Here is a 26,840-nt window from a genome sequence, read left to right as displayed (position 1 = left end):
GAACATATATCTGCCGTGGGTGTTTGCGCGACGTGATTTTGGATAGTAGATATTGTCCAAATCATAGTGACATTTGGCTCAACATAAAATGTTTATACATATTTTCTACCATGACATTTGCGCAGGTTCCCAACTGCTCTTTTGTGTGATCGTTTCATGCATCCCGAAACTCCCAGTTTTGCGCCGATGTGTTGTTCGCTGTTGTTCGCAATTGCGACATGTAAACAAACAGCATTTCCTGGGCAATTCTCCATACTGCCCCCTTTCTCGTATCATCGCATAACTTTGACTGGCCCCTTAGACCACACGCTTGACCTCGAAGAAGCGTCGCAGCCACCAGACCTGGAAGAGAGACTCGCCAATGACGACACCAATAACGAACATGTTCCACCACTTGACTCGGCTGTTTGTGCTCTCGGCGGTGTTTCGGTGGGTGCGCTCACGGATAACGATATACTCTTGCTCATCCTTGACTTGGGCAAGGAGATCGGACAATTTACGGACTAGGGTAAGATTTTCGTAAGTCTATTGAACAATTGCAAGCGACATAAGAGCATTTACCTTCACGGTCAAGGGGGTCGGAGGGCATCTCATGCTCGCTCACGTAGACAATTCCATGGACGTTGAAGGAGACCTCCTTGGTGTTGGCACCCCAAGCCTCGTTACCGAAGCAGTAAAGGTATTTGCCGTCGTGCTTGGCTGTGAATGAGTAGTCACCGTTGGAGATACTCTTCTCGTTTGTCTCGTATTGTCCAGTGGGGTTGGTGATCTGTCAAAGTTAGTATCCTGACCACTGCCCTGATTCTTCTCAGGACACATACCCAGAAGTCGATATCTAGGTTGCCTGCGCTACCGAATTCACGATCGCCAACCTGGAAGGTAACGGTCATGGTGTCATCCTTGTGGAGGGACTCGTGGAAGCATTCTCGACCGTGGGCGGGCAGGACGATGTTGTGAGCAGTGACGGCTGTGAAGACAGCAGCAGCCACGAGGGCCTTGGCCGCAGAGACGAAGTACATTATGGAGATGGGAGTCGAGGTCGGGTGTCGATTAATCGCTATAGCTTCAAAAAATGAACGTTGTGGTCGTTTCGCGATCCTACAGTGTTATCATGTCCCTGTAGGAGCTATACTGTCCACTAAAGTCAACCAAGGTATGGAGACGGATTCGAATCGCGACGAATTGACACCTTTCCACAGCTAATTGGAGGAACAGGGGGCCTATTGTTTGCTTGCTCGTGCGGCTCTCTTCCCGTCTGGGCAACCACGGTTTTGCCGAGCTCAAGAGATCAGTCAAGTTGAGTTCCTGCCAGCTTGCAGCTTCTATTCTTACCAAAATTCACAAGCCAATCCCGCAACTCCAAGCCCAAAAGGGGGAAAGTGGGTATGTTCTGGCGCGGTGGGTCCCTGTGGCTTAAGCCAGGGCATGCTAGGGATTAAGGTACTTTGGATTGTCGTTTATCTGTCCTCGCGAATACCTCATACCTACCTCAAAAAGGGATGAGGGAGCGGGACTTGGTTGCGCGGCGCTTTGATTTCCGTTCTCTGGTAATTACAGATGGAATTCATGGTGAATGATGACTGCTACTCACTAGCATGCTCTGATGGCTTTTATTCACTTACTCTCTCGTTACTCACTAAAAACCTTCCTAAAACCGTATTCAATAAAGCGTCTTTATTCAGAACCTCTCTTATCAAGTTCCCACATTTAAAGAGAATAAAGTACCCGAGATCAAAGAGGTCACTGACTGCACTGGCCATGTGGCGGTGCAATTGCGTTGTCTGCCCCTCAGCACTCCCTGAAGCGCAATCGAAACAGGCCCTGGCTCCAGTGTTCCCCCCGCTGCAACTAACCAGTAAACAGTCCAGTAACACTGCTGCTCACTCACCAGCCTCAGCCCCCCAGCCCGAGACCAGGAAAAAATAGGACATTGTCCCTTCACCCCTCTCTCCCTAAAGTGACGGGATCCATTCTCACACCGACAAGTCAAACCACCCGACAGCGCCCACCCCCAATCCAATCCATCCATATTATCCATCCATCCATCGTCGCTCGTCGTTTTTTCTGCACCACCACTCCAAGGACCGCCCCACGATCCAGTAAGTTCAGCGTCTTTCTGTCTATTGCTTGAGTATCTTCAGATTCCGCTTCTTGTTGCTTGCCTATTCCCGGTCCTCGTCTCGATGGCTTCAACGAGCTACCGTCCGTCTCACGCTGTCGCCGCCCGATGATCCAGATTCGCCGCCATGCTATTACCCCGTTGATCCGCCTCGTGACGGCCTAAACCACCATGTCGACATACAGCATGGCACAGCTTATCTCAATGGATTTGGCGGCAGCCTGGAACGAGAACACTTAAAAAGCTCAGAGCCTCAGGGACTTGACTTGGATGATGGTGACGGTGGAGAGGCGTTGATGGATGAGCTCTTGATCGCTGCCTTGTTCATCAACTTATGTGTCCTTTCGCGACACTCCCATAAAGCCAACCAGCCTCCACCATCGCCAGTCATTCAGCGTCCTGTTCTGTTCCTCCCTTGGCCAGAAGTCTCCTGCATTCTGTCTTAGACTTTTGTCTCTTCCCTCTCCAACTCAAAACTGTCTCCTTTATTTTTACTTTACCCCTCGCACGCAACAAAGTCCCTCGCCACGTCTTCTTATTTCAACATTTATCCCCCAGCATCGCTAACCTTGCGCCTTCGCCTCTAGAACCCTTTACTCTATCCCTACAAACACAGGCTTCGACGCCGTAAACCGCAAACATGGGTCTCGCCTTTTCGAAGCTTTTCGACAGACTGTGGGGGAAGAAGGAGATGCGAATTCTGATGGTTGGTCTTGATGCCGCCGGTAAAACCACCATCCTTTACAAGCTCAAGCTTGGTGAGATCGTCACCACCATTCCCACCATCGGTATGATACGACCTGAATCCTTCAAACTAGCCACTGTTGCTAACCTTTTCTTAACTAGGCTTCAACGTCGAGACCGTCGAGTACAAGAACATTCAATTCACCGTGTGGGATGTCGGTGGTCAGGACAAGATCCGTCCTCTGTGGAGGCACTACTTCCAAAACACTCAGGGTATCATCTTCGTCGTCGACTCCAACGATCGCGACCGTATTGTTGAGGCCCGAGAGGAGCTCCAGCGCATGCTCAACGAGGACGAGCTCCGCGATGCCATTCTCCTTGTCTTCGCCAACAAGCAAGATTTGCCCGTACGTCACGACCCCGCCTTCACACTTCGCCTAACAACATTCCCCTCAACGTGTCATTTAACCGCGGTATCATGATGCTAACATTATTCCTTAACAAGAACGCCATGAACGCCGCCGAGATCACAGACAAGCTTGGCCTCCACAGCCTGCGACAACGCGCCTGGGTAAGTAACGAACCATCGATATCTGGGTTCCAGAAATCTGCATATCCATCCGTTTGGTCACATGCTAATCTCTCACCTTTTCTTCCAACAGTACATCCAGTCTACCTGTGCTACCTCAGGTGACGGTCTCTATGAGGGTCTCGAGTGGCTCGCCAACACCCTCCGAAAGGCGGGTCACCAGTAGAAAGATTGACGAGAAGCATCTCTTGAAGAAACCCGCCTTTTCCTCTTGCTCTGCCACATCCTCTCAAATGGCTCTTTGTGTCGACTCGAGGTTTCGGTTGTAATTTGCAAAGTTATCGGTCAACCAATCGAAAATGAATCCTTGAACCAAAGTCGCATCTATTCACGTTTTCTATTAAAGCAACCTGTTTCTACGCTTCCTCCGTCTCTCAATGGTGCTTCACTGTGAGCCTCTCGGTTAACGTTTGTTTGCCATCTGTAAGCGTCAGCTTGCCCTCCCGAGGACCACAGAACGTGCTTTCTTTTTTTTCTTCTTGGAGGAAAAGTCGGGTGATGATGGGTGGCGTCTTATAGGGAACCCCGGGGTATTTGTACAGTCGTCAAATCGGGTGTCGTTTGTTCTTTGAAAAACATGCATTCTTTGCAGATTTTACACGAATACTCTCGCAAACCGTGGCGCACTGGTACATCTATCATTTGCTGTTTTTTTCCATTTCCTTTCCATATCGCTTCAGGGAACATGACCATGATGATCAACTCGAGTAACGAGGAGTAGAAACGAGGCATGAATTCGGGGCCACTACGAGATTGGGTCGTTGTAGAGATTCTATCTGTTTTATTCCATCCTTATATCTATATCGTAGCCCAGCTTGTCATGATTTAGTGACATTTGTGTAATGTTGAGTTCAGGGGTTAGTTCTTGTCTTGAATCTCGGGTCTTGTGCTTGTACTTGTGCAGTCGATGCTGGCACCATAATTATGTCGTGACGTTAGCTATATATGATACCCTCTCCCAAGAACACCAGAAGACTTTGGGAGGGACAAAGTTAGTGAGTCGGATTATGCCGTCTTAGCAGACTCTTGTATTATTTATCCTTGCACAACTCATTGACATCAACATCCTGATTACGTCCCTTGGATATTGACTGTTGAAAATTGCCCATGGAGGTACGACTTGTAAAGTAGCAAGCAACATCTCAGCTGGTCTTAATCAATATATCCACATATTAAAACCGACTCGTTTTCCTCGCAAGGGTAACAGGTGCTACCATTCAACATAGGAATCAGACTACCAGTAGCTTGTCCTCTCGATTGCTCTTATTGAAGAGCTACTTGCAAAGTAGAACTACCCTTTAGAGTTTTGGCAAAGTCTTAAATGGTAAACCTATCAACTAACGTGAAAATAATGAGCACATCCTATTTAGGTTTGAAAGCTGAGTGGGTATTTATTAAATCAAGGTTATGGACATTCTATGGTGATGCTATTTATACAAAGAATTTTACAATAATTAGACATGAAACACATAAACTCATTAGAAACGAACCCGAACAATTCTTGGTTGGGGCAGTTTAGTCCTCCTTGGACTTGACAGCAATGTCCAAGCCTTCCTTATCCTCGCGAACCTTGATCTCGGCCGTCTCTCCCATCTTCAGCTGGCCCTTGATGATCTTGTCTGCAAGTCCGTTGCCGATCTCGTTGGTGATGAGTCGATTCAGGGGACGGGCACCGAATTTGGGATCGTAACCACGCTCCGCAAGCCAGTCTCTAACGTCACCGGGAACATCGAGCACGATGCGGCGGTCGTCGAGGCGCTGTTGAAGTTCTTTGAGGCGTATATCGACGATATCGCGAAGAGCGCTCCGGGCGAGGCGCTTGAAGACAATGAAGGAGTCGATTCGGTTGAGGAATTCAGGTGGGTAAGCTGAGGCGACAACATCCATGACGGCCTTACGGACGGATGGATCAATCTCGCCGTCGGCTGTTTCGCTGTAAGGGTGGAGATGGTTCTGACCAACAAGGATGTCGGCACCTAAGTTGGATGTCAGAACAATGATGGTGTTTTTGAAGTCGACCTTGTGGCCTTGGGCATCTGTGAGGTAGCCCTCGTCAAGGACTTGAAGGAGTAGAGCAGAGATGTCGCGATGTGCCTTCTCGAACTCATCAAAGAGGAGGACAGCATAGGGCTTGCGGCGGACAGCCTCAGTCAGTTGGCCAGCGTCTTCGTAGCCAACGTAACCAGAAGGTGCGCCAATGAGTCGAGAGATGGTATGCTTCTCCTGGAATTCGGACATGTCGAAGCGAACAACTGCAGACTCTGTTGAAAACAAGAACCCTGCGAGCTTCTTACAAAGCTCAGTTTTACCCACACCGGTAGGACCTAGGAAGAAGAAGGAAGCCAACGGTTTGTTCTCGCCGCTCAAACCAGCTCGCTGGAGACGAACTGCGTCTGACACAGCCTTGATGGCTTCATCTTGTCCCTTGACTGCCTGGCTGAGTGAGTCCTCCATGTGGACCAGCTTCTCAATGTGGCCTGAAGTGAGCTTTGACACGGGGATGCCAGTGATACGGGAGACGACATTGGCGATATCGTCTGGGCTGACCGAATCGTGGATAAGAGTGTCGCTGGAGGTTGACTCTTTGGCCTCTCCCTCCTTGGGCAACTTCTGCTCAAGGTCGGGGATTACACCAAATCTGAGTTCAGAGGCGCGTCCAAAGTTTCCTTCTCGTTGGGCCTGCTCAAGCTCAAACTTGGCCTTGTCGAGGTTCTCCTGGACCTTCTTAACCGATTCAATCTCAGCACGTTCCTTCTCCCAGCGCGCGTTGAGCCCAGAAATTTCCTCGTTCAATTTCTTGAGATCGTTTTCCAGCTTCTCTCGGCGCTCCTTACTTGCCACATCAGACTCCTTCCTCAAACTCTCGAGCTCAATCTGAATCGTCATGATCTTGTGGTCAAGGCGCATGATGTCTTCAGGCTTGGACTCGTGCTGCAGCTTGAGATGACTGGCTGCCTCGTCCATGAGGTCAATGGCTTTGTCTGGTAAGAATCGATCGGTGATGTAGCGGTTAGATAGAGTTGCGGCAGCTACCAGTGCACCGTCTGTAATACGGACACCGTGATGGACCTCATATTTATCTTTGATTCCTCGAAGAATGCTTATCGTATCCTCCACGGATGGTTCGCTGACAATGATAGGTTGGAATCGTCGTGCCAGGGCAACATCCTTTTCAATCTGGCGATACTCGTTGAGGGTTGTTGCACCACAGCACTGAAGTTCACCACGAGCTAAAGCAGGCTTCAAGAGGTTCGAGGCATCGATGGAACCTTCAGCCTTTCCGAGGCCAAGGAGGGTGTGTAACTCATCGATGAATAGAATAACTTCTCCCTCGGCCTGCTCCACCTCTGTCAAGACCTTCTTCAGTCTCTCTTCGAAATCTCCTCTAAACTTGGCACCGGCGATTAGGGAGCCGAGATCAAGACTGATGACCCTCTTGTTCTTGACACTTTCGGGGACGTCGCCACGAACAATACGAAGGGCAAGGCCCTCAAGAATTGCTGTCTTTCCAGTTCCTGCATTACCGATGAGAACTGGGTTATTCTTGGTACGTCTCGACAAAATTTGGATCGTTCGCTGAATCTCGGCATCTCTGCCAATAACTGGATCCAGCTTGCCGTCTTTGGCTCGAGCAGTCAGGTCGACACCAAATTGTTCCAGAGCAGGTTTCTCCTCATCACCACCCATATTCATGCGGTGAGTACCGCCTGGAGGATGAGGTCGGCCATTGGCATATGTCCTGACTGCAATGCTTGGTATTAAGCGAAGGGATGTTGGTCTTAAAGGTTGTGTTGCGATTACTCGTGTAAGTGGCCGGACTGATCGAGCCCGGGCACTAGCAGCCATGCGCTGCGTTGATGTGATTAGTTGTCTTCGCGCCTGCATGTTGGGCACTTGTGAATAGCAAGACAATAAACTTGGAAGAGTTCAATTGAAAAGGAGAAAAGAGAAGCAAAATCAAAGATTTTATCAACAGGCAGAAGATCTCCAATTATCTACACGTTCGAGACCCAGGCTACACGCTTCATGACGCCTGGGGCATTTTCTCGTAGCTTCCAGGTCCGTCATCGGGAACATGAGACTAAGAGCTGATAAGATAGAAAAACAGAACTAAACCACAGTCGGAGGCATCATGTGATATTATCGGCTCTCAGGGCTTGTTGATCGAGCGGGAAAGTGGAGAATGAGAACAAATTTTGATTGGACTGTCGGATCGGCAGAAGGGTTCACATTTTCCCACAAACTCTAGCGGCTTCCACAAAGAATTCTAACATTTCGGGCGCACCTCATCAACACCAAGTGTCTTCCTTTCCTTCACCACCTAACCCCAAGTCAACCAGCCAGGAGAGTCAACATGTCGGCGCCCACGAGCAAGACCTTCGGAAAGTCGACCCGAGAGGTCCCTGCCTCTTCGGAGAAGGCTAAGAAGTGGTACCCCGCTGATGATGATGCCGAGAACAAGAAGGTAAGCTGGTGATGATTGTGATGCGTTTGCAGGCAGTTGCATAAGTGTTCTGGACATTGCGGTTCGGTCGGGAATATGGAACACGGATTGAGAGATATCGAGTTTTGGTCGGTCCACGACAGGCAGTTCGACGCCTAAAGCGCAAGGAGGAAAGCAGCGTGTCTGGCAGTACACTATCACTCTTTTTCTGTAAAAAAGATAAGAGCAGTGGCTTAGGCAGTATCGCCCCAGAAGAAGAAAGCAGCATCATGGGACGACCAAAGCCTTCGAAAAATTCAAGAGGCTTCAAGACGAAACGCACAAACCAGCACACAGAATTGCGACAAATCGATTGACGACCACACATATGAACACACACAAACACACATATATATAGCAACTGCCTGCAGTATTGTTCAGCATTACCAAGAATCAGTTCGCTAACAAGTGGAAAATTATAGGTTCGCAAGGCTGTCCGATCTTGGACTCCTCGCAAGTCTCTCCAGCCCGGTACCGTCCTCATCCTCCTCGCTGGCCGCTTCCGTGGCAAGCGTGTCATCCTCCTGAAGTCCCTCGACCAGGGCGTCCTCTTGGTCACCGGCCCCTTCAAGATCAACGGTGTCCCTCTGCGACGAGTCAACTCCCGATACGTCATCGCCACCTCTTACAAGGTCGACATCTCTGGCCTCGACGAGAGCAAGATTGAGGAGATCTCTCAGCCCAAGTACTTCACCGCCGAGAAGGCCAAGGAGAAGGCTGGTGAGGAGGCTTTCTTCAAGCAGGGAGAGAAGCCCCAGGTACGACACAACAACCCTTGTGCAAGACGTGTGGATAGGGACCAGATTACTGACTTTCGATTACAGAAGAAGGAGGTCAACAGCAGCCGCGCCGCCGACCAGAAGGCCATCGACAAGGCTCTGATTGCCAACATCAAGAAGGTCGACATGCTTGCCTCTTACCTCTCCAGCTCTTTCAGCTTGAGGAAGGGAGACAAGCCCCACGAGATGGCCTGGTAAATGTGCAATCTTGTGTGCCGGGGTGATGGGAGTACCGGGGTTGCGATACAAAGGGTTGTAGAACGGCAAGGGTCTCCGAAATGGGCTGGTTTGGCCAATTGCATTTGAAAGTCGACGGGCATCGGTCACATTTTGGCGTCTGTAATCAGGTTTTACAGTCAAAAACAAACGAGCATACAAAATTCTAGAGGCTTCCGGTGAGAGGCCGATGATGATGAACTTCACTCGGATGTCCCATCTCCCTGGGTGAAAAGAAAAGCAACTGGTGTGAGCGATCATGGTCTTTCCCGGTCTGAACTCGTCAAAAATGGACATTGTTTTACGAATCATAAAAAAAGTTTCAATAATTGTGCGTGGATTGTACCGTTGACATGTTAACTTGGGTCTTGATAATGGCATCAATCATCTTATCTATTTTTATCTGCTTCTTCTAATGTACAGCTTACATGTCCAAAACGGTCATCGTCTTTGTGATGCTTGTTGACTTTACAGGCCGCGATCCACCCAACTCTGGACCATGCCAGTCAACGAGGCTTCGTAGTGCTTGATGGAAACTTTTCCAGATGACTCATCCAACGATGTATTGGCCTGGACAAAGACCTTACGAGGCTGCTTGTTCTTCAGAACAATGTCGCGAATCTTCTTGCCCCAGAAGTCGGGGTCAACAGTTGTCATGTGGACGTAGAAATCGGTACCAGTCTTGACATCAGCAGTCGACTTGTAGATGTGAAGCTTCTGGAGATATTTGGCAACGGCTGTACACTTGTTAGCTTGTTGTTCACATATTCAGGGGCGAGAGTTCTTACCATCTCGACCAGCCGTGAGAATCTTGGAGCGATCAAGCTTGATAGTCAAGTCAGAAAGGTCGTCCTGCTTGTAGTCAAGCTTGCAGAAATCGTCCTCAGCCTCGAGGAAGCACTTGAGAATAGAGAAGCGGGCCTGGCTGTGAGCCTGTCCCCATTTTTGGCTCTTGGGGTCCCACATCTCAAGTGAAGCCAGTCCTGCCCGGGCCATGGACAAATAGGAGGCGAACAAGACGTCGCCAGCCTCACCGTTGATGTCTTCAGAACCATCACCAAAGCCAAAGATCTTGAGGACGGGGAATTCGCAGCTCAGGTGCATGGCAACAAGTTCGGCACGGCATTCCTCGTACGAGGCAGCTATGCTACCGAACACCGAGCCCCATGTCTGACCGGGCTTGTACCAAGTTGTGATGGGCTTGCTGTCAACAGGGCTGACAGGGGGGTTCTCCTTGTCAAAGTTGAAGGTACCTGGTGATGTCTCCTGGAGAAGCTTACCGCAGCCGTGACCTATTGCGCATGAGTGACGATGATTAAATGGCATGTTGGAATCTGTTACATACCGGTAAGCTCGTGAAGACCGACCTGGACCTCAAAAGAAGCATCGCGCTGCTTCTTGTACACCTCAAGATCCTCATCACGGATGAAAGGTATCTTCTCATCAGGCGCCTTGGCACTCAGAACATTCCCAAGTGACACGTTCTTGAAACCCTCGGTTTGACGGATATCATCGTAGTTGGGGCTGCAAGTCGTTAGCAATCGACATCTCCCTAATATATGATTGCAAAACCTACATGTTGATACCAGCAGGAATACCGGAGCCTTCATTCAATGTCAGCATCGCCAGTCATATAATAAGGTAGCGGTCGTTACCACTTACCAGCAAAGGTCATAACCTCAAGAGAGGTAAAGTCAGGAGATAAGAACTTGTCCTTCTCAAACTCAGAGCCCCAAGGCAAAAGGGGGATAAGCTTGGGTGCCTTTTCCACAAGCTCACCAAAAGCACGAGTTCGCTCAACTAACGGCTGGTTAGTAAGACACCGGGTAGATAGTGCGAATGATTCTTACGGTTGACCACTACATAACTGTTAGCGAATTCGTACACAGCGGTATATTCTACTGGTCAACTTACTGGAGGCAAAACCTTCCCACTCTCCTCGGATACCAGCAGGGTCTCGGTAAGTCTCAATGAAACCAATGTTGGACTCAATCATAGGACCCTTGTCCTTGATCCAGTATCTTTGGCTGTCCTTGAAATCCTCCAGAGAACCGGACTCGAAAGACTTGCTGTAAGCCTCGTGCATCTTCTTCTGGGTGTCGTTCTCGGCGTTCTCGGCGGCGCCATTGATGAAGGCAGTGATGTTCTTCATCTCCTCTGCGTAATCGCCGTAGACTAACTTGATAGTCTTGCCCTTGAGAGATCCGTCTTCCACAGTGAACTCGGTCTGCTTGCCAATATCACCTCCCTTGCTAGGGATTTCTTTGACAGCCGAGGCGATCAAAATCTCAAAGTTGCCGTCAGAGGTCTTTCGAAGACGGTTGTTTTCGGGGAGAAGACCCTTGGACTCCATCCAGTCAGAGACGGCCTTGATATCATCCTTGGTGATGTGGGAAGAATCAGGATAATAAGTAGTCATGTGGCCATCATCTGGGTAGCCCAGGTGCATCATGGCAGGGTTGTCGGAGCTGAAGATGCCACCCTTTGTGGCCTCGTAAAACTTGTTGGCTTCGGGAGAAGTGGCAGCCAGGGCAGCAACAGTCTTCTCGGAGCAGCGAGGAATAAACTTGGAGTCACCAAAGCTCTTGTAGTTGCCATTGTTGCCGAGGAACATGGCGGCATACTCGAGGAAGCGGGTGGCCTCTTCTTCGTCAACGCCGGCCTTCTTGGCCAGTGCATTCCAATCGCCATTGGCAGACTTGTGCAGAGACAGGATCAAGTCAAAGATAGGCTCGGACTCTGGGGAGATCTGTCGAAGGACAATCCTGGTGCCGGCGAAAGCAGCTCTATGATGATGTGTTAGCCGCACGACCCCTCTCTCTCTCTCTCTCTCTCTCATAAGCAAGCATGAGTTGCCCCTCATTTCAGGTTGGCCAAGCTCAACGACGACTTATACAAGGCCGTAGCACAAAAACAAAACTTACTTGCTGATAAAGTGAGCATAACGTCTCTGCTTATCGTTCAAAACCTCAAAGTGCTTCTCAATCTCGAGCCTGACGACCGAGGGAGGCTTGTCGGCGAGGTAGTGGACCAGCTCGTTCGAGTTCATGGCGACAATGGAAGTGGAAAATCTATGAAGGCTCTGGCGGTTGAAAGACTTTGTGAAGTGAGGAATTGGCCGTCGTGTTAACGGAGATTGTCTCAAAGCTGCTGTTCTCAGGGAAGGCAACCTTTGAAGAACAAGAGACGGTGAGATTGAGTTGAGAGGAGACATGCGTGGCTGCTGTTTGACGTTTTTGGGTCACGTCGGCCAATGGATCTTTGTTCTCTGGGGTCGAACGCAGCTTCCTAAACGTGTTAAGGCAACAAACAGAAGGTGCAGAGCTTCTTTCCTATAGCGGTTAGTGGGGTGTGCATAGATCTCCATCATGACACCATGAGTGAGGGGTTCAATTTAAATTGGGGTTACTGCCTGCCTGCCTGCCTGCCTACTACCTGTTATTATTCATATATTGGGATCAGGTCTCCATAAGATACTGTCTTGGCCATGGGCCTCAATCTTATGCATGCGCAGTTCTATAATGATTGCTGCTCTTGTATGGAATCTTTGGCTGTACTGCTCAAGTCACATGGTGTCAAATGGTGAATGAAACACACATGGCATCTTTCACCCACTGTCTTGTTGGCCGAGATGCTGACAAAATCATGAGGAGGAATTGCCCAGTCGCTATTGTTTCTGAACTGACTTTGATTTATCTTCTTGAGATCATATCTATCATCTCGTCAAAATGATTGTGATGTATACAAACTCAAATTCTCTACAGCTGAGATAAATACATGGAACTCATACCCTATAGATTAGTTCCTTGATTCAAGTTGCTGTACAGTATCAATAATGTTAACCACAAGCCAGCGCATCTAATATGATCAACGAAAACTTCCATCATGGGTCATTCCTGTAACTAAGTCAACCGGAATGCTATAGAAGTGAGGTGTTGGATCAAAATGAAGCGAGCCGAACCGAAAAAACAAACCGGTTTACACACTTTTCTCGTTTGTACTATCCAGGGGTCTAATAAGTAGCCATGTCACGTATCAAACTGTGAAGGTAATGAAGGCAACATTAAAATATGCAGCTGCTTCAAAGCGGTGTGGCGTTGTAGGATTGTACATACATGCTGCCCAGCCAAGCATTGGAGGAAGCAAACAGTATCGGTAGAGTAACCGGTGTTGCCAACCGAGCCAGTCCTTCGGAATCTAATCTAGCAACCCGACAGGGCGGAACGCCCGGGGGAAAGGTTGGGGTGACATGGATCGAGTTCCAAGACTCCCAAGTCAAATCAAATCAAGTACGTTTGTTCCGGGGGAAAGTCTTGGTTGCCCCGACTTTGCATATTTAGTCTGTGTGGTGTAGTGTTGGGTGTTTGCGTTGAAAACGGCAACGTGATAATTACTGACGAGAAAGTATACATTTGATGTGTGATCAATTATTTGATCATTTTGGGGTGTAATAGGCATCTCAGCTACATCTACTTTACAGGAGCAGTAATAGTCTCTGCCCTTGCAGCAGATGCTGTCAATTCTGTCTCAGGACTAACATCTCCCTATGCAAATCACTATAGTACTGGTCGTATATTGACTTCTTTCTATTTCTTATCGGAAATGAAGTCCTGAGTTGAATTTTCTGTTGGTGCTCTGTGCTTAAAAGTCCAAGTCCACCTGACCTCTCTGCCTCCACGCCTCTATGTACTCCACACTCCCTCTCTACACTAACACTGCATTTATCTCCTGGTGGCTTTCTCCCGTTGTGTTGTGCCTTGACTAGGCCCAGACCCGACTTTTGCAATTCCAGATCGGGCTTGCAATATTGTACCTGGCTAGAATATAGAGGAATTTTATATCCAGGTTGCTGGGGAAGTTCAAGTGCTGGGAGCTGGTAGCAAGCGACATTCACTCGGCTTTACTCTCAGTTGGTCCAAGTTCCTGTCTGCAACAATTGCAGGAACATTCAACTGGGGCCCCCTTTCCAAAGCGAGACGAGGATTGACGAGATATTGATTAGAGAAAGTATCAGTGTACTAATAACTGTGCTGGTCATAGCGGATAGTATATTTAGAATAGACCCATATTGGAATATTCGAAGAAGAAAAGTCGTATCTGTCGTACACGGATCACAATGTTTGAGTATCATTGTAGGACAACTTCCCACCTGTACGGTAGAGTCTGACCAGCGCCTCGGTATCGTATGTAGTTGGAGGAGCTGCGTTATCAATCATTAAGCAGCTCAACGTTATCTTTGGTCCGATTCGTCAAACTCTTAAGATAAGATCTCGGATTTGAGCGCAGGTAAGTAGTCTTTAGCCGTAGGCCCAGATCATTCAGACCGGATAAGTGCTGACCAGGTTTTGCAGATGTAGACTTTTACCGACTCGAAATTAATTATCCAAGATAAGTTGAGTTCCTCTTTGAGAGCATTACAGATAGCACTGAATTAATACTGGTGAGAATACTGTTGTACGGTTCGACGGCTAGATATTCCATCAAGTCTTAGCGGAAACTCCGCGTAAGGATGGGTTTCTCTAAAAAGAACATGATACTGTAGATCCGCCCCAGGGGATCATGATTTGATGCATTATTAGCATAATTTCCAAGTGTGACGTGCATTGCTACGATGATCAGAATATTCTATGTTGAGGACGTGCGAGGAGAGAGGGAGCCTCGTGACCTCACCATTCCACAGGTACGAACGGGAGAGTGACAGGGACAGGCACTGGTCTAGGGACTGGGGCTGGGATGAATGTAAGATGGAATTTGGGGTTCAGACTTTCTAGACACCATCCATCATCGTGTCCCACAACAAGCGTCATGGGCCTACTCCTCACCAATCTCTCTCTTGTCTTTTCCCCTGACAGTAAATCCGCTCCACAAGAATGAATCCACTGCCATGCTTTCGTATTATCCGTAGAGTCAATGTAGTTGTAGTGTGTAGTATAGAGAGTAATACAAAGTATGGAATAGGTAGGAACGGATATGGACAACTGCAGGTATCCCTTCAAGGAAGAAAAAAGTTCGGACATTAAACCAAGTCAAGGGGTTACTTTTTCGCCCCAACCAATAAAACATCCTCAAAACCCAGTCTCGGCACCCCTTGTCCCTCAAGTATACTTATAGAGTAGGCCCAGCGGGTGACAGTCACCCCCCGGGCCCATTTCACTACACCCAATGCCCCCACGCCACCCTATGGAACAAGAACCGACAGTGGAGGCTTTCCAAAGTTTCGTGCCTGTCCTCCACTGTCACGGTCACGGCCTTCTCCCCGGTTCTCCTTGAGCCTGAATTTGAACATCCATACATCAGCCATCCATGACTTAACTAGGTTGTGCTCTGTAACTCCAAGGCTTATATAGATCCCCCTCTGTCCTGGGGCCCCCGTGGTTTTTTGTCAATCCCGCTTGCTTGCTTGCTTCACTGAATTTTGGCTCTTTTCCCACCTTGTTCTACTTTTACTCGTAACGGTTAACGGATATTACATTCATCTTGCTCCTTATTCATACACTGGTTCTACGTCATTTGATCATTAGCTGCCTGCCTCTATCACTGCTGCCACTGGACTCAGTATTGGATCATAAGGGTATTCTGGAGCTATTTATTCGTCTATCCGTTCACTCATACGGACCAACCCAACACTCGATACCTGCCACTCATAACTCTTCTCAACTCAAGTCAAAAAGTCGATATATATTTCTTACAAAAAAGTGTTTGAAAATGCTCACTTACAATTCCACGTCAACAATGCCCATCAAGGCTCCTACAAAACCAGTATCCATTGCCTTGTCACCCACAACTTCGTCACCAATGACGGCAGCAACTCCATCTCTCAACTCGGCCACCATTAACGGCCACAAGACCCAAGGACAGCAACACATCTGGCTGGTTACGGGCCCTGCTGGCTGTGGAAAGACGACTGTCGCAGAGTATTTAGCCAAATCATTGGGTATGCCCTACGTCGAGGGCGATGCTGTATGTACAAATTTCTCACCAGTGTCGCATATCACTACTAACACACTCTCCTCCTACTAGTTCCACCCTCCCGCCAATATTGAAAAGATGGCAAATGGAATCCCTCTCACTGACGAGGATCGATGGGACTGGCTCACTGCCCTGCGAGAAGAGTCTATCAACCGCTTAAACGCTGGGTCATGTGGTGTCGTCCTCACCTGCTCAGCACTCAAGCGCAAGTACCGCGACGTCATCCGTGTTGCTGGATACTACGATCGCCGCATCCAAATCCACTTTGTCTTTCTCGACGCTCCCGAAGAGCTTCTTCTCGCTCGTGTCACTCAACGACAAAACCACTACATGGGCGCCAACATGGTACACAGCCAATTCGATATTCTGGAGCGCCCCTTGGCCGACGAAAAGGATGTTATCACCATCGACGTCAGCCGACCTATTGAGGAAGTCGAGCAAGAAGCCTTGAGCAATGTCTTGGAAACCATGGCCAAGTCTCAAGACAAGCTATGAAAGGAAACTGTGCCCATTATATCATCTTGATACACACGACCTCTACCAATACTCATCGACCTACCACACAACAATCACACACAGCACATCCGCCCACCATTAACATTATGTGAAAATTATCATTGAGCAGGGAGTCACAGCGTTATATGGCTATTTGCATTATGGATTTAGGAGTTTAATATTTGTTCATACCTCTATCTTTACACGGCGTTAAAAATCTTGTCATTTGCCTTGGTACTCATCTTCGGACAGCTCCCCGGCGCAGCGCGATAAAGACAAGGTCGGGCAGGGACAAGGATAAGCAACTCAAACCAGTTGTCTTGGGCAAGCTTGGTCTTGGGTCATGCCCCATCGTTTGCCCCTCCCCCCGCAAATGTCAGAGTTGCAGTCGCTGGGTCCGGAGAGCGCGGGGGTGAGGTGAGGCTACTGATACAGATAGGCTAAAAGGGATGACGGCAAGGTATTCCCTCCTCATCCTTGGAATTTTTGATATATATTTTTTTTGGTTACATACAGTACAGATAGGGAAAGGAACTTGGAGAGAAATAAGCGGTCAGAATTGAGGCTTATTTTTACTGAGTCACGACTTTCAGCTTTTGTTATAGAATACTCGCCATCTACTTCAAATGATGGTACAAATACAAATGTTTCAAGAGTTTTCTTGTTATTCACCTTCCGGTTTATGGTATTCTATACCGAAGAATCTGCCACTTCCACATGTACTAGAGATATATATTTTCATCCTTACTGCCGGAATCGGACATTACTTACTAGGTTGGATATTATCCGATGTACTCAATGTCCAGCTCATGCATCATGACAACCTAACCAGCCTGACTACAGCTCAGCTCTTCCACCCATGAAAAATGACTCGACAAGCGTACAAATGATGCATCGCCCAAATAGTTCAGCAGACAGGCATTTCAATTGGAAGTTCCGAGTTGGTGTGTTGTCATCCTGCACGGTAATACCCTTCCGGCACTTGTGATATAGAGCTCATCACGAGGTTAGATATGCATGCATCGAAGTATATTGTAAAACCGCCCATCCAGTTTGGAAAAGAAAATCCCTGCACATGGTTGATTGTCAACCCTCCTGTACACTCACAATGGTGACGAGGCCTCCGTACGTGTGAGTATCGCTTGAAGAAACCAATCCTGCAACATGATGGCACAGCATATTCTCTTTCCGCGTACAGACTCCCATTCTTAATCATGACTTGTGAATTTTATATCTAAATTATGTACTTTGACATGTTTTCAACTATTTAAGATGCATTACCATAAGATCCGGCTCCTCCACTATCTGTCTCACAACTTCAGCAGCTCGCGCCATAGTAGCACCGTCGATAACTCGATGGTCAGCACTCCAGCTAAAGTTGGTAATCTGTTTCTTGACCACGTTGTCGTTCTCGTCAAACGCAGGCACTGTTCGCATACGTCCGATGCCCAGGATGGCCACTTCACGCTCCACAATGACGGGACTAACATATGTACCGCCGACATTTCCGATATTGGACACAGTGATGGTGCCGCCTTGGAAATCCGCCGGTTTGAGTTTGCCCTGACTGGCCAATGCCTGAAGTCTCGAAAGCTCTGCTGCGATGGTCAGGATGTTGAGGGATGCAACGTTCTTGATCACAGGCACTACGAGACCGCCTGCTGTATCCATGGCGATACCGATGTTGTGTTGCGATCGATGGACCAGGCAGGGATTGCTGGTCTTGGGATCAACGTCTACTCGGGCGTTGAGCATTGGGTATTTGTTCAGCGCCAGCGATACGGCTTTGATAATAAAAGGGAGGTATGATAGCTTGCTTGGTTGCCCCTCGACAGAAGGACCCTTGGCAAGAACACGGTTCAGACGTTGTCGAAGCTCCACGATACTTGAAAAGTCGACCTCGTCCGCGTAGAGGAAATGAGGAATGGTTAATGACCGTGTCATGGTCTTGAACATTTGGAGCTGTGTGTTGGATAGAGGTGTGACCGTTTCCGTCTGCACCGACGTATTTTGGGGTTGTGAAGGTGTAGGAGCTGGTGCTATTTGTTGGGCGCTGTCCTTGGTGTCTCTCTCCTTGACAAATTTGTAAATATCCTCTTTCATGACTCTTCCATCTCTTCCTGTTCCTGTAACATCGGAGATATCAATTTTGAGCTCCTTGGAAAGATGTCGCACAGCGGGAGTGGCGATGCTTGCACATTTGCCCTTTTCCTTCGCTGGCGCCTCGACCGGCGCTTCTTGGGGAGTTTGTTGCTGTGTTTGTTCGGCCTTTGACTCTGTAGGTGGTGATGGTGGAGGGGGAGGAACATCCGCCTTATCACCTGGTTGGTCAATTATCGCTTCGACGTCTTCGGCCTTGGCCTCGCCCTCAATATCAATGTCGACAAAGGGCTTGCCGACCTTGGCCATCTCGCCTGCTTCGTAGTGTAGCTTCTTGACCACGCCGGAGAAGCGGCTTGTGATTTCCACGGACGCTTTATCGCTTTGGACTTCGCAGAGCGGGGAGAATTCCTCGACACGAGCGCCGGGTTCGACAAACCATTGAATGACCTCGCATTCGACGATGCCTGTCCTCGTGTTAGTCGGGTTCTCGGATGATCTGACTTGGAAGACTTACCTTCACCAATATCGGCTAGAACAACAGGCTTTACAGCCATTAACCTTCTAGACTCACTGAACCATCTGGGAGAAGAGGCATTCAATGAAGCACGAGGGCCCATTGCCATATTGCCCATGGCTCGGGCAACGTGCCATTGCTTCTGTAACACACGGGATCCTCGCTGTAGAAACATGGTTCTGTAACTAGCAATTGAGCCTGAAGAGGTGAGAGTAACGATCAAAGAGAATAACAAATATCAGCACCAAGTCATCCTCATAAGAAAGAGGAGATGGTAAATACCATGGCATTGTTTAAGCCGAAAGCCTGGCTTCCATCGGCCCCGTCCGTGGATAACCGCCAATCCGGGGGAATGACGGCACTGGCAGATACTAAGCCCGATCTGACCGCGTTCTCGGTTCTGTCACGAACCCCGAAAATCCACATTGCCGATAAAGGCAATTGCCCTGTGCTCCACTGATCCCGTTGTGAACGTGGGGACCTGGCCCGGACTTTTTTTTTTGGAGTCAATAATTTTCCAACGTCTAGTCTGACCTTGAGAGAAGAGCTGCTTTAAAGTGTCTCTCACCCCCGCCAACCAACCATGATGGCGTCGCGACGACTCGACCTATCCCTCTCCGGCCTCGCCCGTCGACCTCTAACATGTTTATTTTGCGAATCTCGACGGTCCTTCACCACCTCCGCTCTTCGGCTAGCGAGGACTGAAAAACCAGGTGCTGGCGCATCCTTAGATCCTCAAGCAAATGTTGCCAAGCCGATCGAAGCTCCACGAAGCTATGGAAAGCGACAACAAGGTCACTTCGTACCTAAGCCTCTTCCTCGGCCGATTGGCATGCCTCTACCGCCCAAGGCTGGAGAAAACACAGGCATTGATAGTCGCTCACTGAAGCAGCGTCGTGAGGACTTTGTCAACTACGATAAGCACTTACAACGGCGAAAGGAGCTGTAAGAATAGACTATCGAATATATACATCGCATATACTAACAACGCACGTTGACAGAACGGCAAAGATATCACGCCCATATTTTCGAGACTGGGGTAACCTTCAATACCATGAGGGTAAATCCTTTATCGCACCTCCACGCTTGTTCAAGGCGGAGCTCTCTCTATTCTTTCCCAACTTCTACGGCGAAACCCTCTTAAAGACGGACAGGAACCCACGCGATACGACACCACTCTTCAGCGGCAAGGCCACAGTTATCAATTTCTTCAGTAGTCGCTGGGCTGAGCAGCAGGTTGCGACTTTTACTTCCAAGGAGGAAAACCCGGCGCTGCATCAAGTGTTGGCACAGAACACCGACACCACACAGCTTGTCAATATCAACTACGAGGATAATGCTGGAAAGGCCTGGTTGATTCGATTCTTTATGGGATCGCTACGAAAGCAATTCCCCGAAAAGGACTGGGACAAGTACTTCCTGGTACGACGTGGTGTCACTGACGACATTCGGGAGTCCATTGGCCTGCTCAACAGTAAGGTCGGATACGTCTTCCTTATCGACAAGTACTGCCGCGTTCGGTGGGCGGGCAGTGGAACAGCCCATCCAGTTGAGACAGAGGGCCTTGCCAAGGGTCTCTCACGTTTAGTGGACGAGATGGATCACGAAGCTACCTTGCCAGCCACAGCAAAGGAGCAACACCCAGGTAAACAGCATCTTGAGGTGCCAAAACTCTTGTAATTAGACGTTCTCCAGTAGAGGAGAGACGATTGTAACTTTAGACATGCTAGACATCATGACCCCACCATGGCCTACCTAGGTATTGTACAATATCAAACACGCTGATACCCCATAACACCTAAAACATTATGCAAACAAACCAATTCCCGCCCAGTTTCACGAAAAGAGGAAAAAGACGATGAAGCAAAACGCAACGAAGCTGCCCATGATAATGCCATCCCTCCTCTTCTTAGCCGATATCCTTCCGATCAGCGTGTTGATCCCGGGCACTTGGCTTGCTGCGTGTGTAATCCTCCTGTTGATGCTTGCCAATGTTTCGCGCTGCAGATTGAAGCTGTCATTAACAGCATACGCCTGGCTAAGCACGTTATCGGCCATGTTGTTACTATTGTCGATGCGATTCCGCTCCTGCAACATGTAATCGGCCTCGGCAGCTTCGGGGTTGTTCTGACGGTATTGGTCGATATCCGACTGGACGTTAGACAGAAGGTTCGCGCGATTACGAGCCTCTTGTAGATTTGAGCGTAGGTGGATTAGATTTTTCTTGTGATCAGCGAGCTTCCTCTGGAAAGTGTTGAGATTCTTCTGTTTTATGGCGGAGGAGGTGAGGGCGGCTTCAGAATCGAGCAGTCGGACGAGTTTGCTAATGACATCCTCACGCTGAAGGGAGTTAGCAAAGAGCATGTGAGCGCAGAGTATCAGTGTGCACCTTTTCTAATAACTCCTCCAACTTCGTCTCTGTCTCGCGTTCTTTTTCTGTGGGTTTGGGTGGGATATTAGGAGCTGCTGCGAACCGCGAATACGTATGGAACAAGTTCTCCGTCTAAGTAAAGGCGACGTCAGCTTGTATTTCGGCGCATGATGCCGTTCAGTGTACCTGTTTTTCTAGATTTCGAGCTTGTTGCATGAGACTAGTCCAGCTTCCAGATCCCGAAGATGCAGACATTGTGCTTGGTGTATATGATGTTCTGATAACTGCGTTGTGATGTGCTTGCGCAAGCTTGAGCTAATCTACAATCTACCAACTCATGATCAACTCCCTGATGGCCGACCAACAGGTCCGACACCTGGTCCGATCGATGGCAGAATTTCACACCGCCTACATTAGCGCCACAAGACGGTCACCTGTATTGACACGTGATCCTTGGAAACTAAAACGGAAGGAAAAACCTAGCAAACCCACCTGCCAATCAAAAATTTCAAATTCTTCTACACCTTCCCCACCTCGAGTTCTTGCAAGCCCTAATTTTCGAACGCACCTTCTCGGCAAACTTCTCTAAATCGATCTATCGCGACACGGACGGTGACAGGTCGAGGCTGATATTTTGACAAAACACTCGTCGACACACTTCGCACACCACTTCGAAGCTATTCAAGATGGTGAGTACGAGCATTCCACGCCCTTGTTGTTACGGTAGACGTCGACTGCGTATTGTCGATGTTTCGTGCGGCTACAGAGTCCTTTCGAGCATTCCTTCCATCGACCAAACGTACACATACACAATCCACAATCCACGAGCGTCATCCCACAACTCAATCCGAGTCTCGGCCATGATTTCGATAGCACAATTCACGCAAGAAAACAATACGGGTTGGACAAATCGCTGACAGGTTGTAGTCGTCGGGCAAGGTTAAGGCTGGAGAGCTCTGGAACAAGTCCAAGGATGATTTGACAAAGCAGCTCGGTGAGCTCAAGACCGAGCTCGGTCAGCTCCGCATTCAGAAGGTCGCTTCTTCCGGCTCCAAGCTGAACAGAATGTGAGCATATTCCCATCTCTGCGGTTTTGTTGCAGAAGCAGGAGACCGCCAAAAAAAAGTTGTGCCCCACTAACGCAATTTTGAATAGCCACGATATCCGCAAGTCGATTGCTCGTGTCCTGACCGTCATCAACGCCAAGCAAAGGGCTCAGCTCCGTTTGTTCTACAAGAACAAGAAGTACGCTCCCCTCGACCTCCGTGCCAAGCAGACCCGTGCCATCCGCCGCCGCCTATCACCCGATGAGAAGTCCCGCGTGCTCGAGAAGACCAAGAAGCGCACTGTCCACTTCCCTCAGCGCAAGTTCGCCATCAAGGTACGATGAATAAATGCTGTGCAAGGAATCCAAGTTTCTCTTCACAGCAATATCCACACCTCAAGATCAACCTACTAACAATTCACCCAGGCTTAAGTTAAAAATGCTGGTAGTTCTTGGCGTGTGACGGACACTGGGTAGAAGGGAAACGGGGTATGGAGGGCGTCGCGTGCTTTTTCTTTGACAAAACTTCGAAATCTGCATCGCATGGCTCAGGGAATCTCGGTCTGACTTGTACTTATTTCCCGGTTTGGGCCTCGATCTGGGACGGGATATGTCCACAATGGGCTGCCCGTAGGCAGTCTTAAAAAACAAAAATGAGGTCATGATCAACAAGTCCTTGTAAGATACGCGAGAGCAGTGACTATGATGTCTCGAATCCATATCATAGGAGGTGGGCTGCCATTGAGTTGCACAGCGTTCTTCCAATTGAACAACAGCTAAAAAGCTTTGGTGCCTTACGAGCCAGCAAGGCTAAACTGGTAATTGTCATGACCATAAGAGACAGCCGATATTATGTGACCCCTAAGACCCTTAATTCAATGTTATTTTATCCACTCTTGAATTGAACGAGAAAATATACCAAAAGACCTTGTTACCATGCCAAAATCCTTCCTCACGGCTCGGTCTTTTTCGGTTGGTTTGTTAGGGGGTGCCTCAGATCGGTTCAATCGGAATCACCCCACCGTAACCCCAACGGCATCCTTCCATCAAAGGGCAAAAGCGATGTAATAAAACTTGGTCGAGCCATCTACGACGGTTTTCCTCAATTTCCATCTTTCCAAGCAGCGCTCTGAATCTTGGCTCATTTATCGGTTTCGCCTCTTACTCACAGACTTCCCTCTGAACTAGCTCAACGTGGATCTTCTCGCTATCAATCATATCGGCCTTTAAAAAAAGACCCCGCAACGGCGACAGAGTTCAATCCGATTTTGTACGGAATTGTATTCAGCTTTGGATGGCCTGATGGCTGGGCTGGCTCGTCGTTCATATATACTCTGAAGAGGGAGGATGACAACTCAATACCTGTCACAATAGGTCCAACCAGCTTCCATGCGGGTATTCTCGAGTCAGAGTTCGTTCGTTCTCTGGCGTTCAATACCAACGACAAGGCTCTCCGACTAGATGGAACAGAACGACTAATACCAGTACAAGCCCTGGATATGGTAAAGATGACTTGTTATGAATTGTCATACCACGACGGTCACACGGCATCGACTCTCAAGCTACATCAATCAGTCGAAACACGCCTTTGTGGTTAAGACTATGTTCGGGCCCAACAAAGACCACTCTGTGTCCATTATTCTTCCTGTGTCATGATGGCATCGGGTATCTATCTACCTTTATCTGGATCATACGCTCGTCTCATATGTTTCGTGCCGCTCATCCGGGGCAGCTTGTTCCAAGAACGCCGGTTTTCGTTGCAGAACCCTGACAACCAAACTCAAGATAACCCCAAACGCCAATGCCAATCTCGAAACGCCAACAAAAAAAACAGAATTTGTCGCCGTACGCGACTTGTATTTCTCGATTGCCCATCTTCAATCCACCACGGCAAGACGATGTCAGGAGCTTTTGCTGCTCTTGCGACTACCATCTGGAAGATGTGTTTGCAAATGCCGACGAAGTTGGTCCAAGCGATGGAAATCCTTCCCGCAATGCTCGCATACATGGCTACCACGGACATTATGCGTGCGGCGATGTTTGGAAAGATTGGAGGATTCACCAAAGCGCTTCCCACAAATTTCGCACATCAACGGCTTCTCTCCAGTGTGCGTGCGCATATGCATGGCTTGATAAAATGTTAGCATGTGATGCTGAACTAAAAACTAACAAACTTACTGAGGGCACTCTGCTGCTTGAAGCGCGCTCCGCAGCCCTCGTGTTCACACTTCCATGGTTTCTCGCCTGAATGAGTACGCATGTGCTGCTCGAGCGATTGTTTTGCGGAAAGCATTATGCCACAGATATCGCACTTTACTGGCTTGTCTGGGTGCCGTTGTCAGTATATGATTCACGACTGGTTCTAGATTTCGGTCTAGGGGGTTATAACTTACACCCGGTGTGAGTCTGCATATGTCGCTCCAGTTTGCTCTTTTGCGAGAATGGGCCGGGCCTTATACAACCGTACCACGTACAGCAGAAACCATATTCGCCCTTCTTCAAGTTCTTTACATGCTCGCTTTTGCAGTGATCCTGAAGTTCCTTGTTGCCCCCAAATGTTTTGGAGCAGAGAATACCATCTTCGCAGAGCCACTTGCAGGTGAAGTCAGTCTCTCCACTCATGGACTGGTTGTCGGCCAATTCGGTCTTTGGTGTGGGGGAGTGGGAAGACATAGAAAAAGCTGCATTTTGGTTCAAGGCCGGGCCGCTGTGGCTGCTGTTGAGGTTTCCATCATGATGGTTCAAATCATCAGTGAAACTATGGCCGAGATCGTGGGCAAACCCAAAGTTTTGCCCGATCGCCGAACCAATATCAAAAGAAACGTCCCGATTTGGCTCGTCTGGGCTGAGGATGGCGCTGACCATGGGCTCTGGCTCGGCTGAAGGTGTCGTGACAGACACAGAAGCTGGAGTAGTGGAAACTGTGGTCCCAACGCAATGCGAATCATTGCAAGGAATCGCAGCCTCCTGGCACGAAGCATCCAGGCATGGCTCGAGATCAGCGCATGTTGGTTCAAAGCAGCATGCGGCATGAGAGAAGTCGAGCTCGGCGCAGGAGGTATCGAAGCAGCAGTCTGCATCATCTCCGTCGCCACATTGGCTCCAGCACTTGTTATCACCACATGCAGAAGTGCAATCAGCGGATGTAGCTTCATTACAGCCATTATGCGCCGGCCATGACATCGGCATACAATTAGCAATGGTGGCCTGGCTCATCATGTTGGCCCAAGAAGGAGCAACAGCTTGTGGCCATCGGTTATAGGGACTTGACGGTGCGAACACACCGCCGTGATGTTGAAGATCGCCAAACGATGGGTGGTGACCATTCAAGAATGGCATGTGGAAGTTGTGGTGCAAATTCTCGTTAACAGTCTGGAGGGCCGTTGTGGGTTCGATATGTTGTAAGTTTTGGCCATGGAGGAAATGGGGTGAGTGCAGGTGAATATTGGATGGCTGGTGATAATCCACCTGGTGTTGGTGTTGGTGTTGGTGTTGATTCTGGTGGTGCTGGTGATGTTGTAATTGCTCAGACTGTCTCCGCCGCTTTTGCCTATGCGCCGAAGCTCTAGTTGCGGCAGCAGACATCTTTACAGGAGAGGCAGAGATGTTTGACTGCGAGCGAGTCTTTGTCCTAGAAGGGCGAGCGATATTTGGCTGTTCATTTCTGTGGGAAGCTTTATCGGTGCCGGCTTTTAGATCGAGGCCAATCTCGAGAACGTTTTTAGCGGCGGAAGTTTTGCCATAGTGGTCAAAACAGCGTTGATCGAGACAAGCGTTCTCGGTATTGTTGCAGGTTCCAAGGGAATCGAGCCCATGGGTCAGGCATGTATCGTGGCCAAGCATAGAATCAAAGCCATAGTCAACTTTTTCAAGGTCGAAAGAAGTTGGCTGGTGGTAATGGGCAGCAAAGGCTGTCGAGTGCGAGTGATCCATGGTTTCATGGACAGCTAGAATTGACAAGAGCAATCGCTTGTTCCGATGAAGAGGATCACTTTTGTTGTTTCTTGACGCACAGAGAAAAGCTTGTGAATGAAATCTATAGCCAAGATGTTCATCAGAGTCATTTGGATGGATAAATGGATGGTCACAGCAAAATACCCGAGCGGGCTGTTATGTTGCCAATGACCCGCGCCTCAGAGGATCGATGAGAATGAGAACCCGGATGGCCAGGCGGCTCAAGAACCGGGCATGGGCATCCAAGGTGGAGGGGCACTAAACTTCAGTGGATCATGGCACATTTTAGCGGGGCTGGTCCCCTAGAGATTACCACGCGCCGCCAATCAGAAGCTATCGAATGGGCGCGCGAATATCTCTGGGCATATGTTTTATGGTTGCTGGTTCATAACCTACCGAGTCACAGGATAGGATCGGCTGGGTTTTCTATTGATTTTGCAGTAATTTTACGCACTAACAAGAACAAATATCCAGATTTTCAAAGGGTAAGAGAAGACCAATGGTTCTTTCACAAAAACC

General features: G+C 48.8%; 11 protein-coding genes across 11 annotated transcripts; 5 read left to right on the top strand and 6 right to left on the bottom strand.

Annotated features, from left to right (window-relative positions):
- Positions 1-33: 33 nt before the first annotated feature.
- Positions 34-1,302, bottom strand: EDB82DRAFT_88413 (emp24/gp25L/p24 family/GOLD-domain-containing protein). Its single transcript, XM_025728066.2, has 3 exons — positions 822-1,302; positions 562-769; positions 34-503 (listed from the first exon to the last, which is right to left on the bottom strand). Exons 1-3 carry the CDS (start codon positions 1,017-1,019, stop codon positions 298-300), a joined length of 612 nt encoding a protein of 203 aa, XP_025588484.1. The 5' UTR covers positions 1,020-1,302; the 3' UTR covers positions 34-297.
- A 1,041-nt stretch (positions 1,303-2,343) lies between these two features.
- EDB82DRAFT_88365 (ADP-ribosylation factor family-domain-containing protein) lies at positions 2,344-3,732 on the top strand. Its single transcript, XM_025728077.2, has 4 exons — positions 2,344-2,907; positions 2,966-3,210; positions 3,309-3,374; positions 3,466-3,732. Exons 1-4 carry the CDS (start codon positions 2,760-2,762, stop codon positions 3,556-3,558), a joined length of 552 nt encoding a protein of 183 aa, XP_025588485.1. The 5' UTR covers positions 2,344-2,759; the 3' UTR covers positions 3,559-3,732.
- Positions 3,733-4,761: 1,029 nt separating this feature from the next.
- EDB82DRAFT_490517 (P-loop containing nucleoside triphosphate hydrolase protein) lies at positions 4,762-7,468 on the bottom strand. Its single transcript, XM_025728088.2, has one exon. It carries the CDS (start codon positions 7,275-7,277, stop codon positions 4,908-4,910), a length of 2,370 nt encoding a protein of 789 aa, XP_025588486.1. The 5' UTR covers positions 7,278-7,468; the 3' UTR covers positions 4,762-4,907.
- Positions 7,469-7,637: 169 nt separating this feature from the next.
- Positions 7,638-9,244, top strand: EDB82DRAFT_490515 (60S ribosomal protein eL6). Its single transcript, XM_025728099.2, has 3 exons — positions 7,638-7,857; positions 8,298-8,633; positions 8,700-9,244. The coding sequence occupies exons 1-3, from the start codon at positions 7,747-7,749 to the stop codon at positions 8,850-8,852; spliced, it is 600 nt and encodes a 199-aa protein (XP_025588487.1). The 5' UTR covers positions 7,638-7,746; the 3' UTR covers positions 8,853-9,244.
- EDB82DRAFT_490513 (peptidase family M49-domain-containing protein) lies at positions 9,245-12,305 on the bottom strand. The gene is made up of 8 exons (XM_065608367.1): positions 11,795-12,305; positions 10,785-11,656; positions 10,721-10,729; positions 10,533-10,670; positions 10,447-10,474; positions 10,216-10,394; positions 9,659-10,162; positions 9,245-9,607 (listed from the first exon to the last, which is right to left on the bottom strand). The coding sequence occupies exons 1-8, from the start codon at positions 12,082-12,084 to the stop codon at positions 9,339-9,341; spliced, it is 2,289 nt and encodes a 762-aa protein (XP_065465818.1). The 5' UTR covers positions 12,085-12,305; the 3' UTR covers positions 9,245-9,338.
- A 2,926-nt stretch (positions 12,306-15,231) lies between these two features.
- Positions 15,232-16,647, top strand: EDB82DRAFT_88265 (P-loop containing nucleoside triphosphate hydrolase protein). The gene is made up of 2 exons (XM_025728122.2): positions 15,232-15,830; positions 15,891-16,647. The coding sequence occupies exons 1-2, from the start codon at positions 15,576-15,578 to the stop codon at positions 16,332-16,334; spliced, it is 699 nt and encodes a 232-aa protein (XP_025588489.2). The 5' UTR covers positions 15,232-15,575; the 3' UTR covers positions 16,335-16,647.
- A 758-nt stretch (positions 16,648-17,405) lies between these two features.
- EDB82DRAFT_490508 (2-oxoacid dehydrogenases acyltransferase-domain-containing protein) lies at positions 17,406-19,236 on the bottom strand. Its single transcript, XM_025728133.2, has 2 exons — positions 18,952-19,236; positions 17,406-18,901 (listed from the first exon to the last, which is right to left on the bottom strand). Exons 1-2 carry the CDS (start codon positions 19,124-19,126, stop codon positions 17,598-17,600), a joined length of 1,479 nt encoding a protein of 492 aa, XP_025588490.1. The 5' UTR covers positions 19,127-19,236; the 3' UTR covers positions 17,406-17,597.
- A 301-nt stretch (positions 19,237-19,537) lies between these two features.
- EDB82DRAFT_521521 (ATP10 protein-domain-containing protein) lies at positions 19,538-20,631 on the top strand (the record flags this gene model as incomplete). The annotated part of the gene is made up of 2 exons (XM_025728144.2): positions 19,538-19,896; positions 19,953-20,631. 2 exons carry the CDS (start codon positions 19,538-19,540, stop codon positions 20,629-20,631), a joined length of 1,038 nt encoding a protein of 345 aa, XP_025588491.2.
- A 156-nt stretch (positions 20,632-20,787) lies between these two features.
- EDB82DRAFT_521520 (uncharacterized protein) lies at positions 20,788-21,577 on the bottom strand (the record flags this gene model as incomplete). The annotated part of the gene is made up of 3 exons (XM_025728155.1): positions 20,788-21,291; positions 21,341-21,454; positions 21,509-21,577. 3 exons carry the CDS (start codon positions 21,575-21,577, stop codon positions 20,788-20,790), a joined length of 687 nt encoding a protein of 228 aa, XP_025588492.1.
- A 177-nt stretch (positions 21,578-21,754) lies between these two features.
- EDB82DRAFT_87711 (60S ribosomal protein uL29) lies at positions 21,755-23,283 on the top strand. Its single transcript, XM_025728166.2, has 4 exons — positions 21,755-22,011; positions 22,250-22,389; positions 22,478-22,703; positions 22,794-23,283. The coding sequence occupies exons 1-4, from the start codon at positions 22,009-22,011 to the stop codon at positions 22,797-22,799; spliced, it is 375 nt and encodes a 124-aa protein (XP_025588493.1). The 5' UTR covers positions 21,755-22,008; the 3' UTR covers positions 22,800-23,283.
- A 772-nt stretch (positions 23,284-24,055) lies between these two features.
- On the bottom strand, positions 24,056-26,300 carry EDB82DRAFT_543844 (uncharacterized protein; the record flags this gene model as incomplete). Its single annotated transcript, XM_065609387.1, has 5 exons — positions 24,056-24,134; positions 24,254-24,300; positions 24,374-24,495; positions 24,546-24,692; positions 24,761-26,300. 5 exons carry the CDS (start codon positions 26,298-26,300, stop codon positions 24,056-24,058), a joined length of 1,935 nt encoding a protein of 644 aa, XP_065465817.1.
- Positions 26,301-26,840: the final 540 nt, after the last annotated feature.

This window comes from Fusarium venenatum (assembly GCF_020744135.1).
Source record: "Fusarium venenatum strain MPI-CAGE-CH-0201 chromosome Unknown EDB82scaffold_1, whole genome shotgun sequence".
Classification (NCBI taxonomy): Eukaryota; Fungi; Ascomycota; class Sordariomycetes; order Hypocreales; family Nectriaceae; genus Fusarium; species Fusarium venenatum.
Note: the sequence above shows the minus strand (reverse complement) of the source record. Positions and strands in the feature narration are given on the sequence as shown.

Excerpts from the sequence above, each read along its gene's own strand:
- EDB82DRAFT_490513 (XM_065608367.1), bottom strand. The coding sequence starts at position 12,084 with ATGTCTCCTCTCAACTCAATCTCACCGTCTCTTGTTCTTCAAAGGTTG. Across the intron at positions 11,657-11,794 it reads TATGCTCACTTTATCAGCAA|AGCTGCTTTCGCCGGCACCA; the intron begins GTAAGTTTTGTT and ends ACATCATCATAG. Across the intron at positions 10,395-10,446 it reads ATTCCTGCTGGTATCAACAT|CCCCAACTACGATGATATCC; the intron begins GTAGGTTTTGCA and ends AACGACTTGCAG.
- EDB82DRAFT_490515 (XM_025728099.2), top strand. The coding sequence starts at position 7,747 with ATGTCGGCGCCCACGAGCAAGACCTTCGGAAAGTCGACCCGAGAGGTC. Across the intron at positions 7,858-8,297 it reads ATGATGCCGAGAACAAGAAG|GTTCGCAAGGCTGTCCGATC; the intron begins GTAAGCTGGTGA and ends GGAAAATTATAG. Across the intron at positions 8,634-8,699 it reads AGCAGGGAGAGAAGCCCCAG|AAGAAGGAGGTCAACAGCAG; the intron begins GTACGACACAAC and ends TTTCGATTACAG.
- EDB82DRAFT_490517 (XM_025728088.2), bottom strand. The coding sequence starts at position 7,277 with ATGCAGGCGCGAAGACAACTAATCACATCAACGCAGCGCATGGCTGCT.
- EDB82DRAFT_88413 (XM_025728066.2), bottom strand. The coding sequence starts at position 1,019 with ATGTACTTCGTCTCTGCGGCCAAGGCCCTCGTGGCTGCTGCTGTCTTC. Across the intron at positions 770-821 it reads ACCTAGATATCGACTTCTGG|ATCACCAACCCCACTGGACA; the intron begins GTATGTGTCCTG and ends TAACTTTGACAG. Across the intron at positions 504-561 it reads CGACCCCCTTGACCGTGAAG|TCCGTAAATTGTCCGATCTC; the intron begins GTAAATGCTCTT and ends ATCTTACCCTAG.
- EDB82DRAFT_88265 (XM_025728122.2), top strand. The coding sequence starts at position 15,576 with ATGCTCACTTACAATTCCACGTCAACAATGCCCATCAAGGCTCCTACA. Across the intron at positions 15,831-15,890 it reads CCTACGTCGAGGGCGATGCT|TTCCACCCTCCCGCCAATAT; the intron begins GTATGTACAAAT and ends TCCTCCTACTAG.
- EDB82DRAFT_88365 (XM_025728077.2), top strand. The coding sequence starts at position 2,760 with ATGGGTCTCGCCTTTTCGAAGCTTTTCGACAGACTGTGGGGGAAGAAG. Across the intron at positions 2,908-2,965 it reads CACCACCATTCCCACCATCG|GCTTCAACGTCGAGACCGTC; the intron begins GTATGATACGAC and ends TTTCTTAACTAG. Across the intron at positions 3,375-3,465 it reads GCCTGCGACAACGCGCCTGG|TACATCCAGTCTACCTGTGC; the intron begins GTAAGTAACGAA and ends TTCTTCCAACAG.
- EDB82DRAFT_490508 (XM_025728133.2), bottom strand. The coding sequence starts at position 19,126 with ATGTTTCTACAGCGAGGATCCCGTGTGTTACAGAAGCAATGGCACGTT. Across the intron at positions 18,902-18,951 it reads TCTAGCCGATATTGGTGAAG|GCATCGTCGAATGCGAGGTC; the intron begins GTAAGTCTTCCA and ends ACACGAGGACAG.
- EDB82DRAFT_87711 (XM_025728166.2), top strand. Across the intron at positions 22,390-22,477 it reads GGCTCCAAGCTGAACAGAAT|CCACGATATCCGCAAGTCGA; the intron begins GTGAGCATATTC and ends AATTTTGAATAG.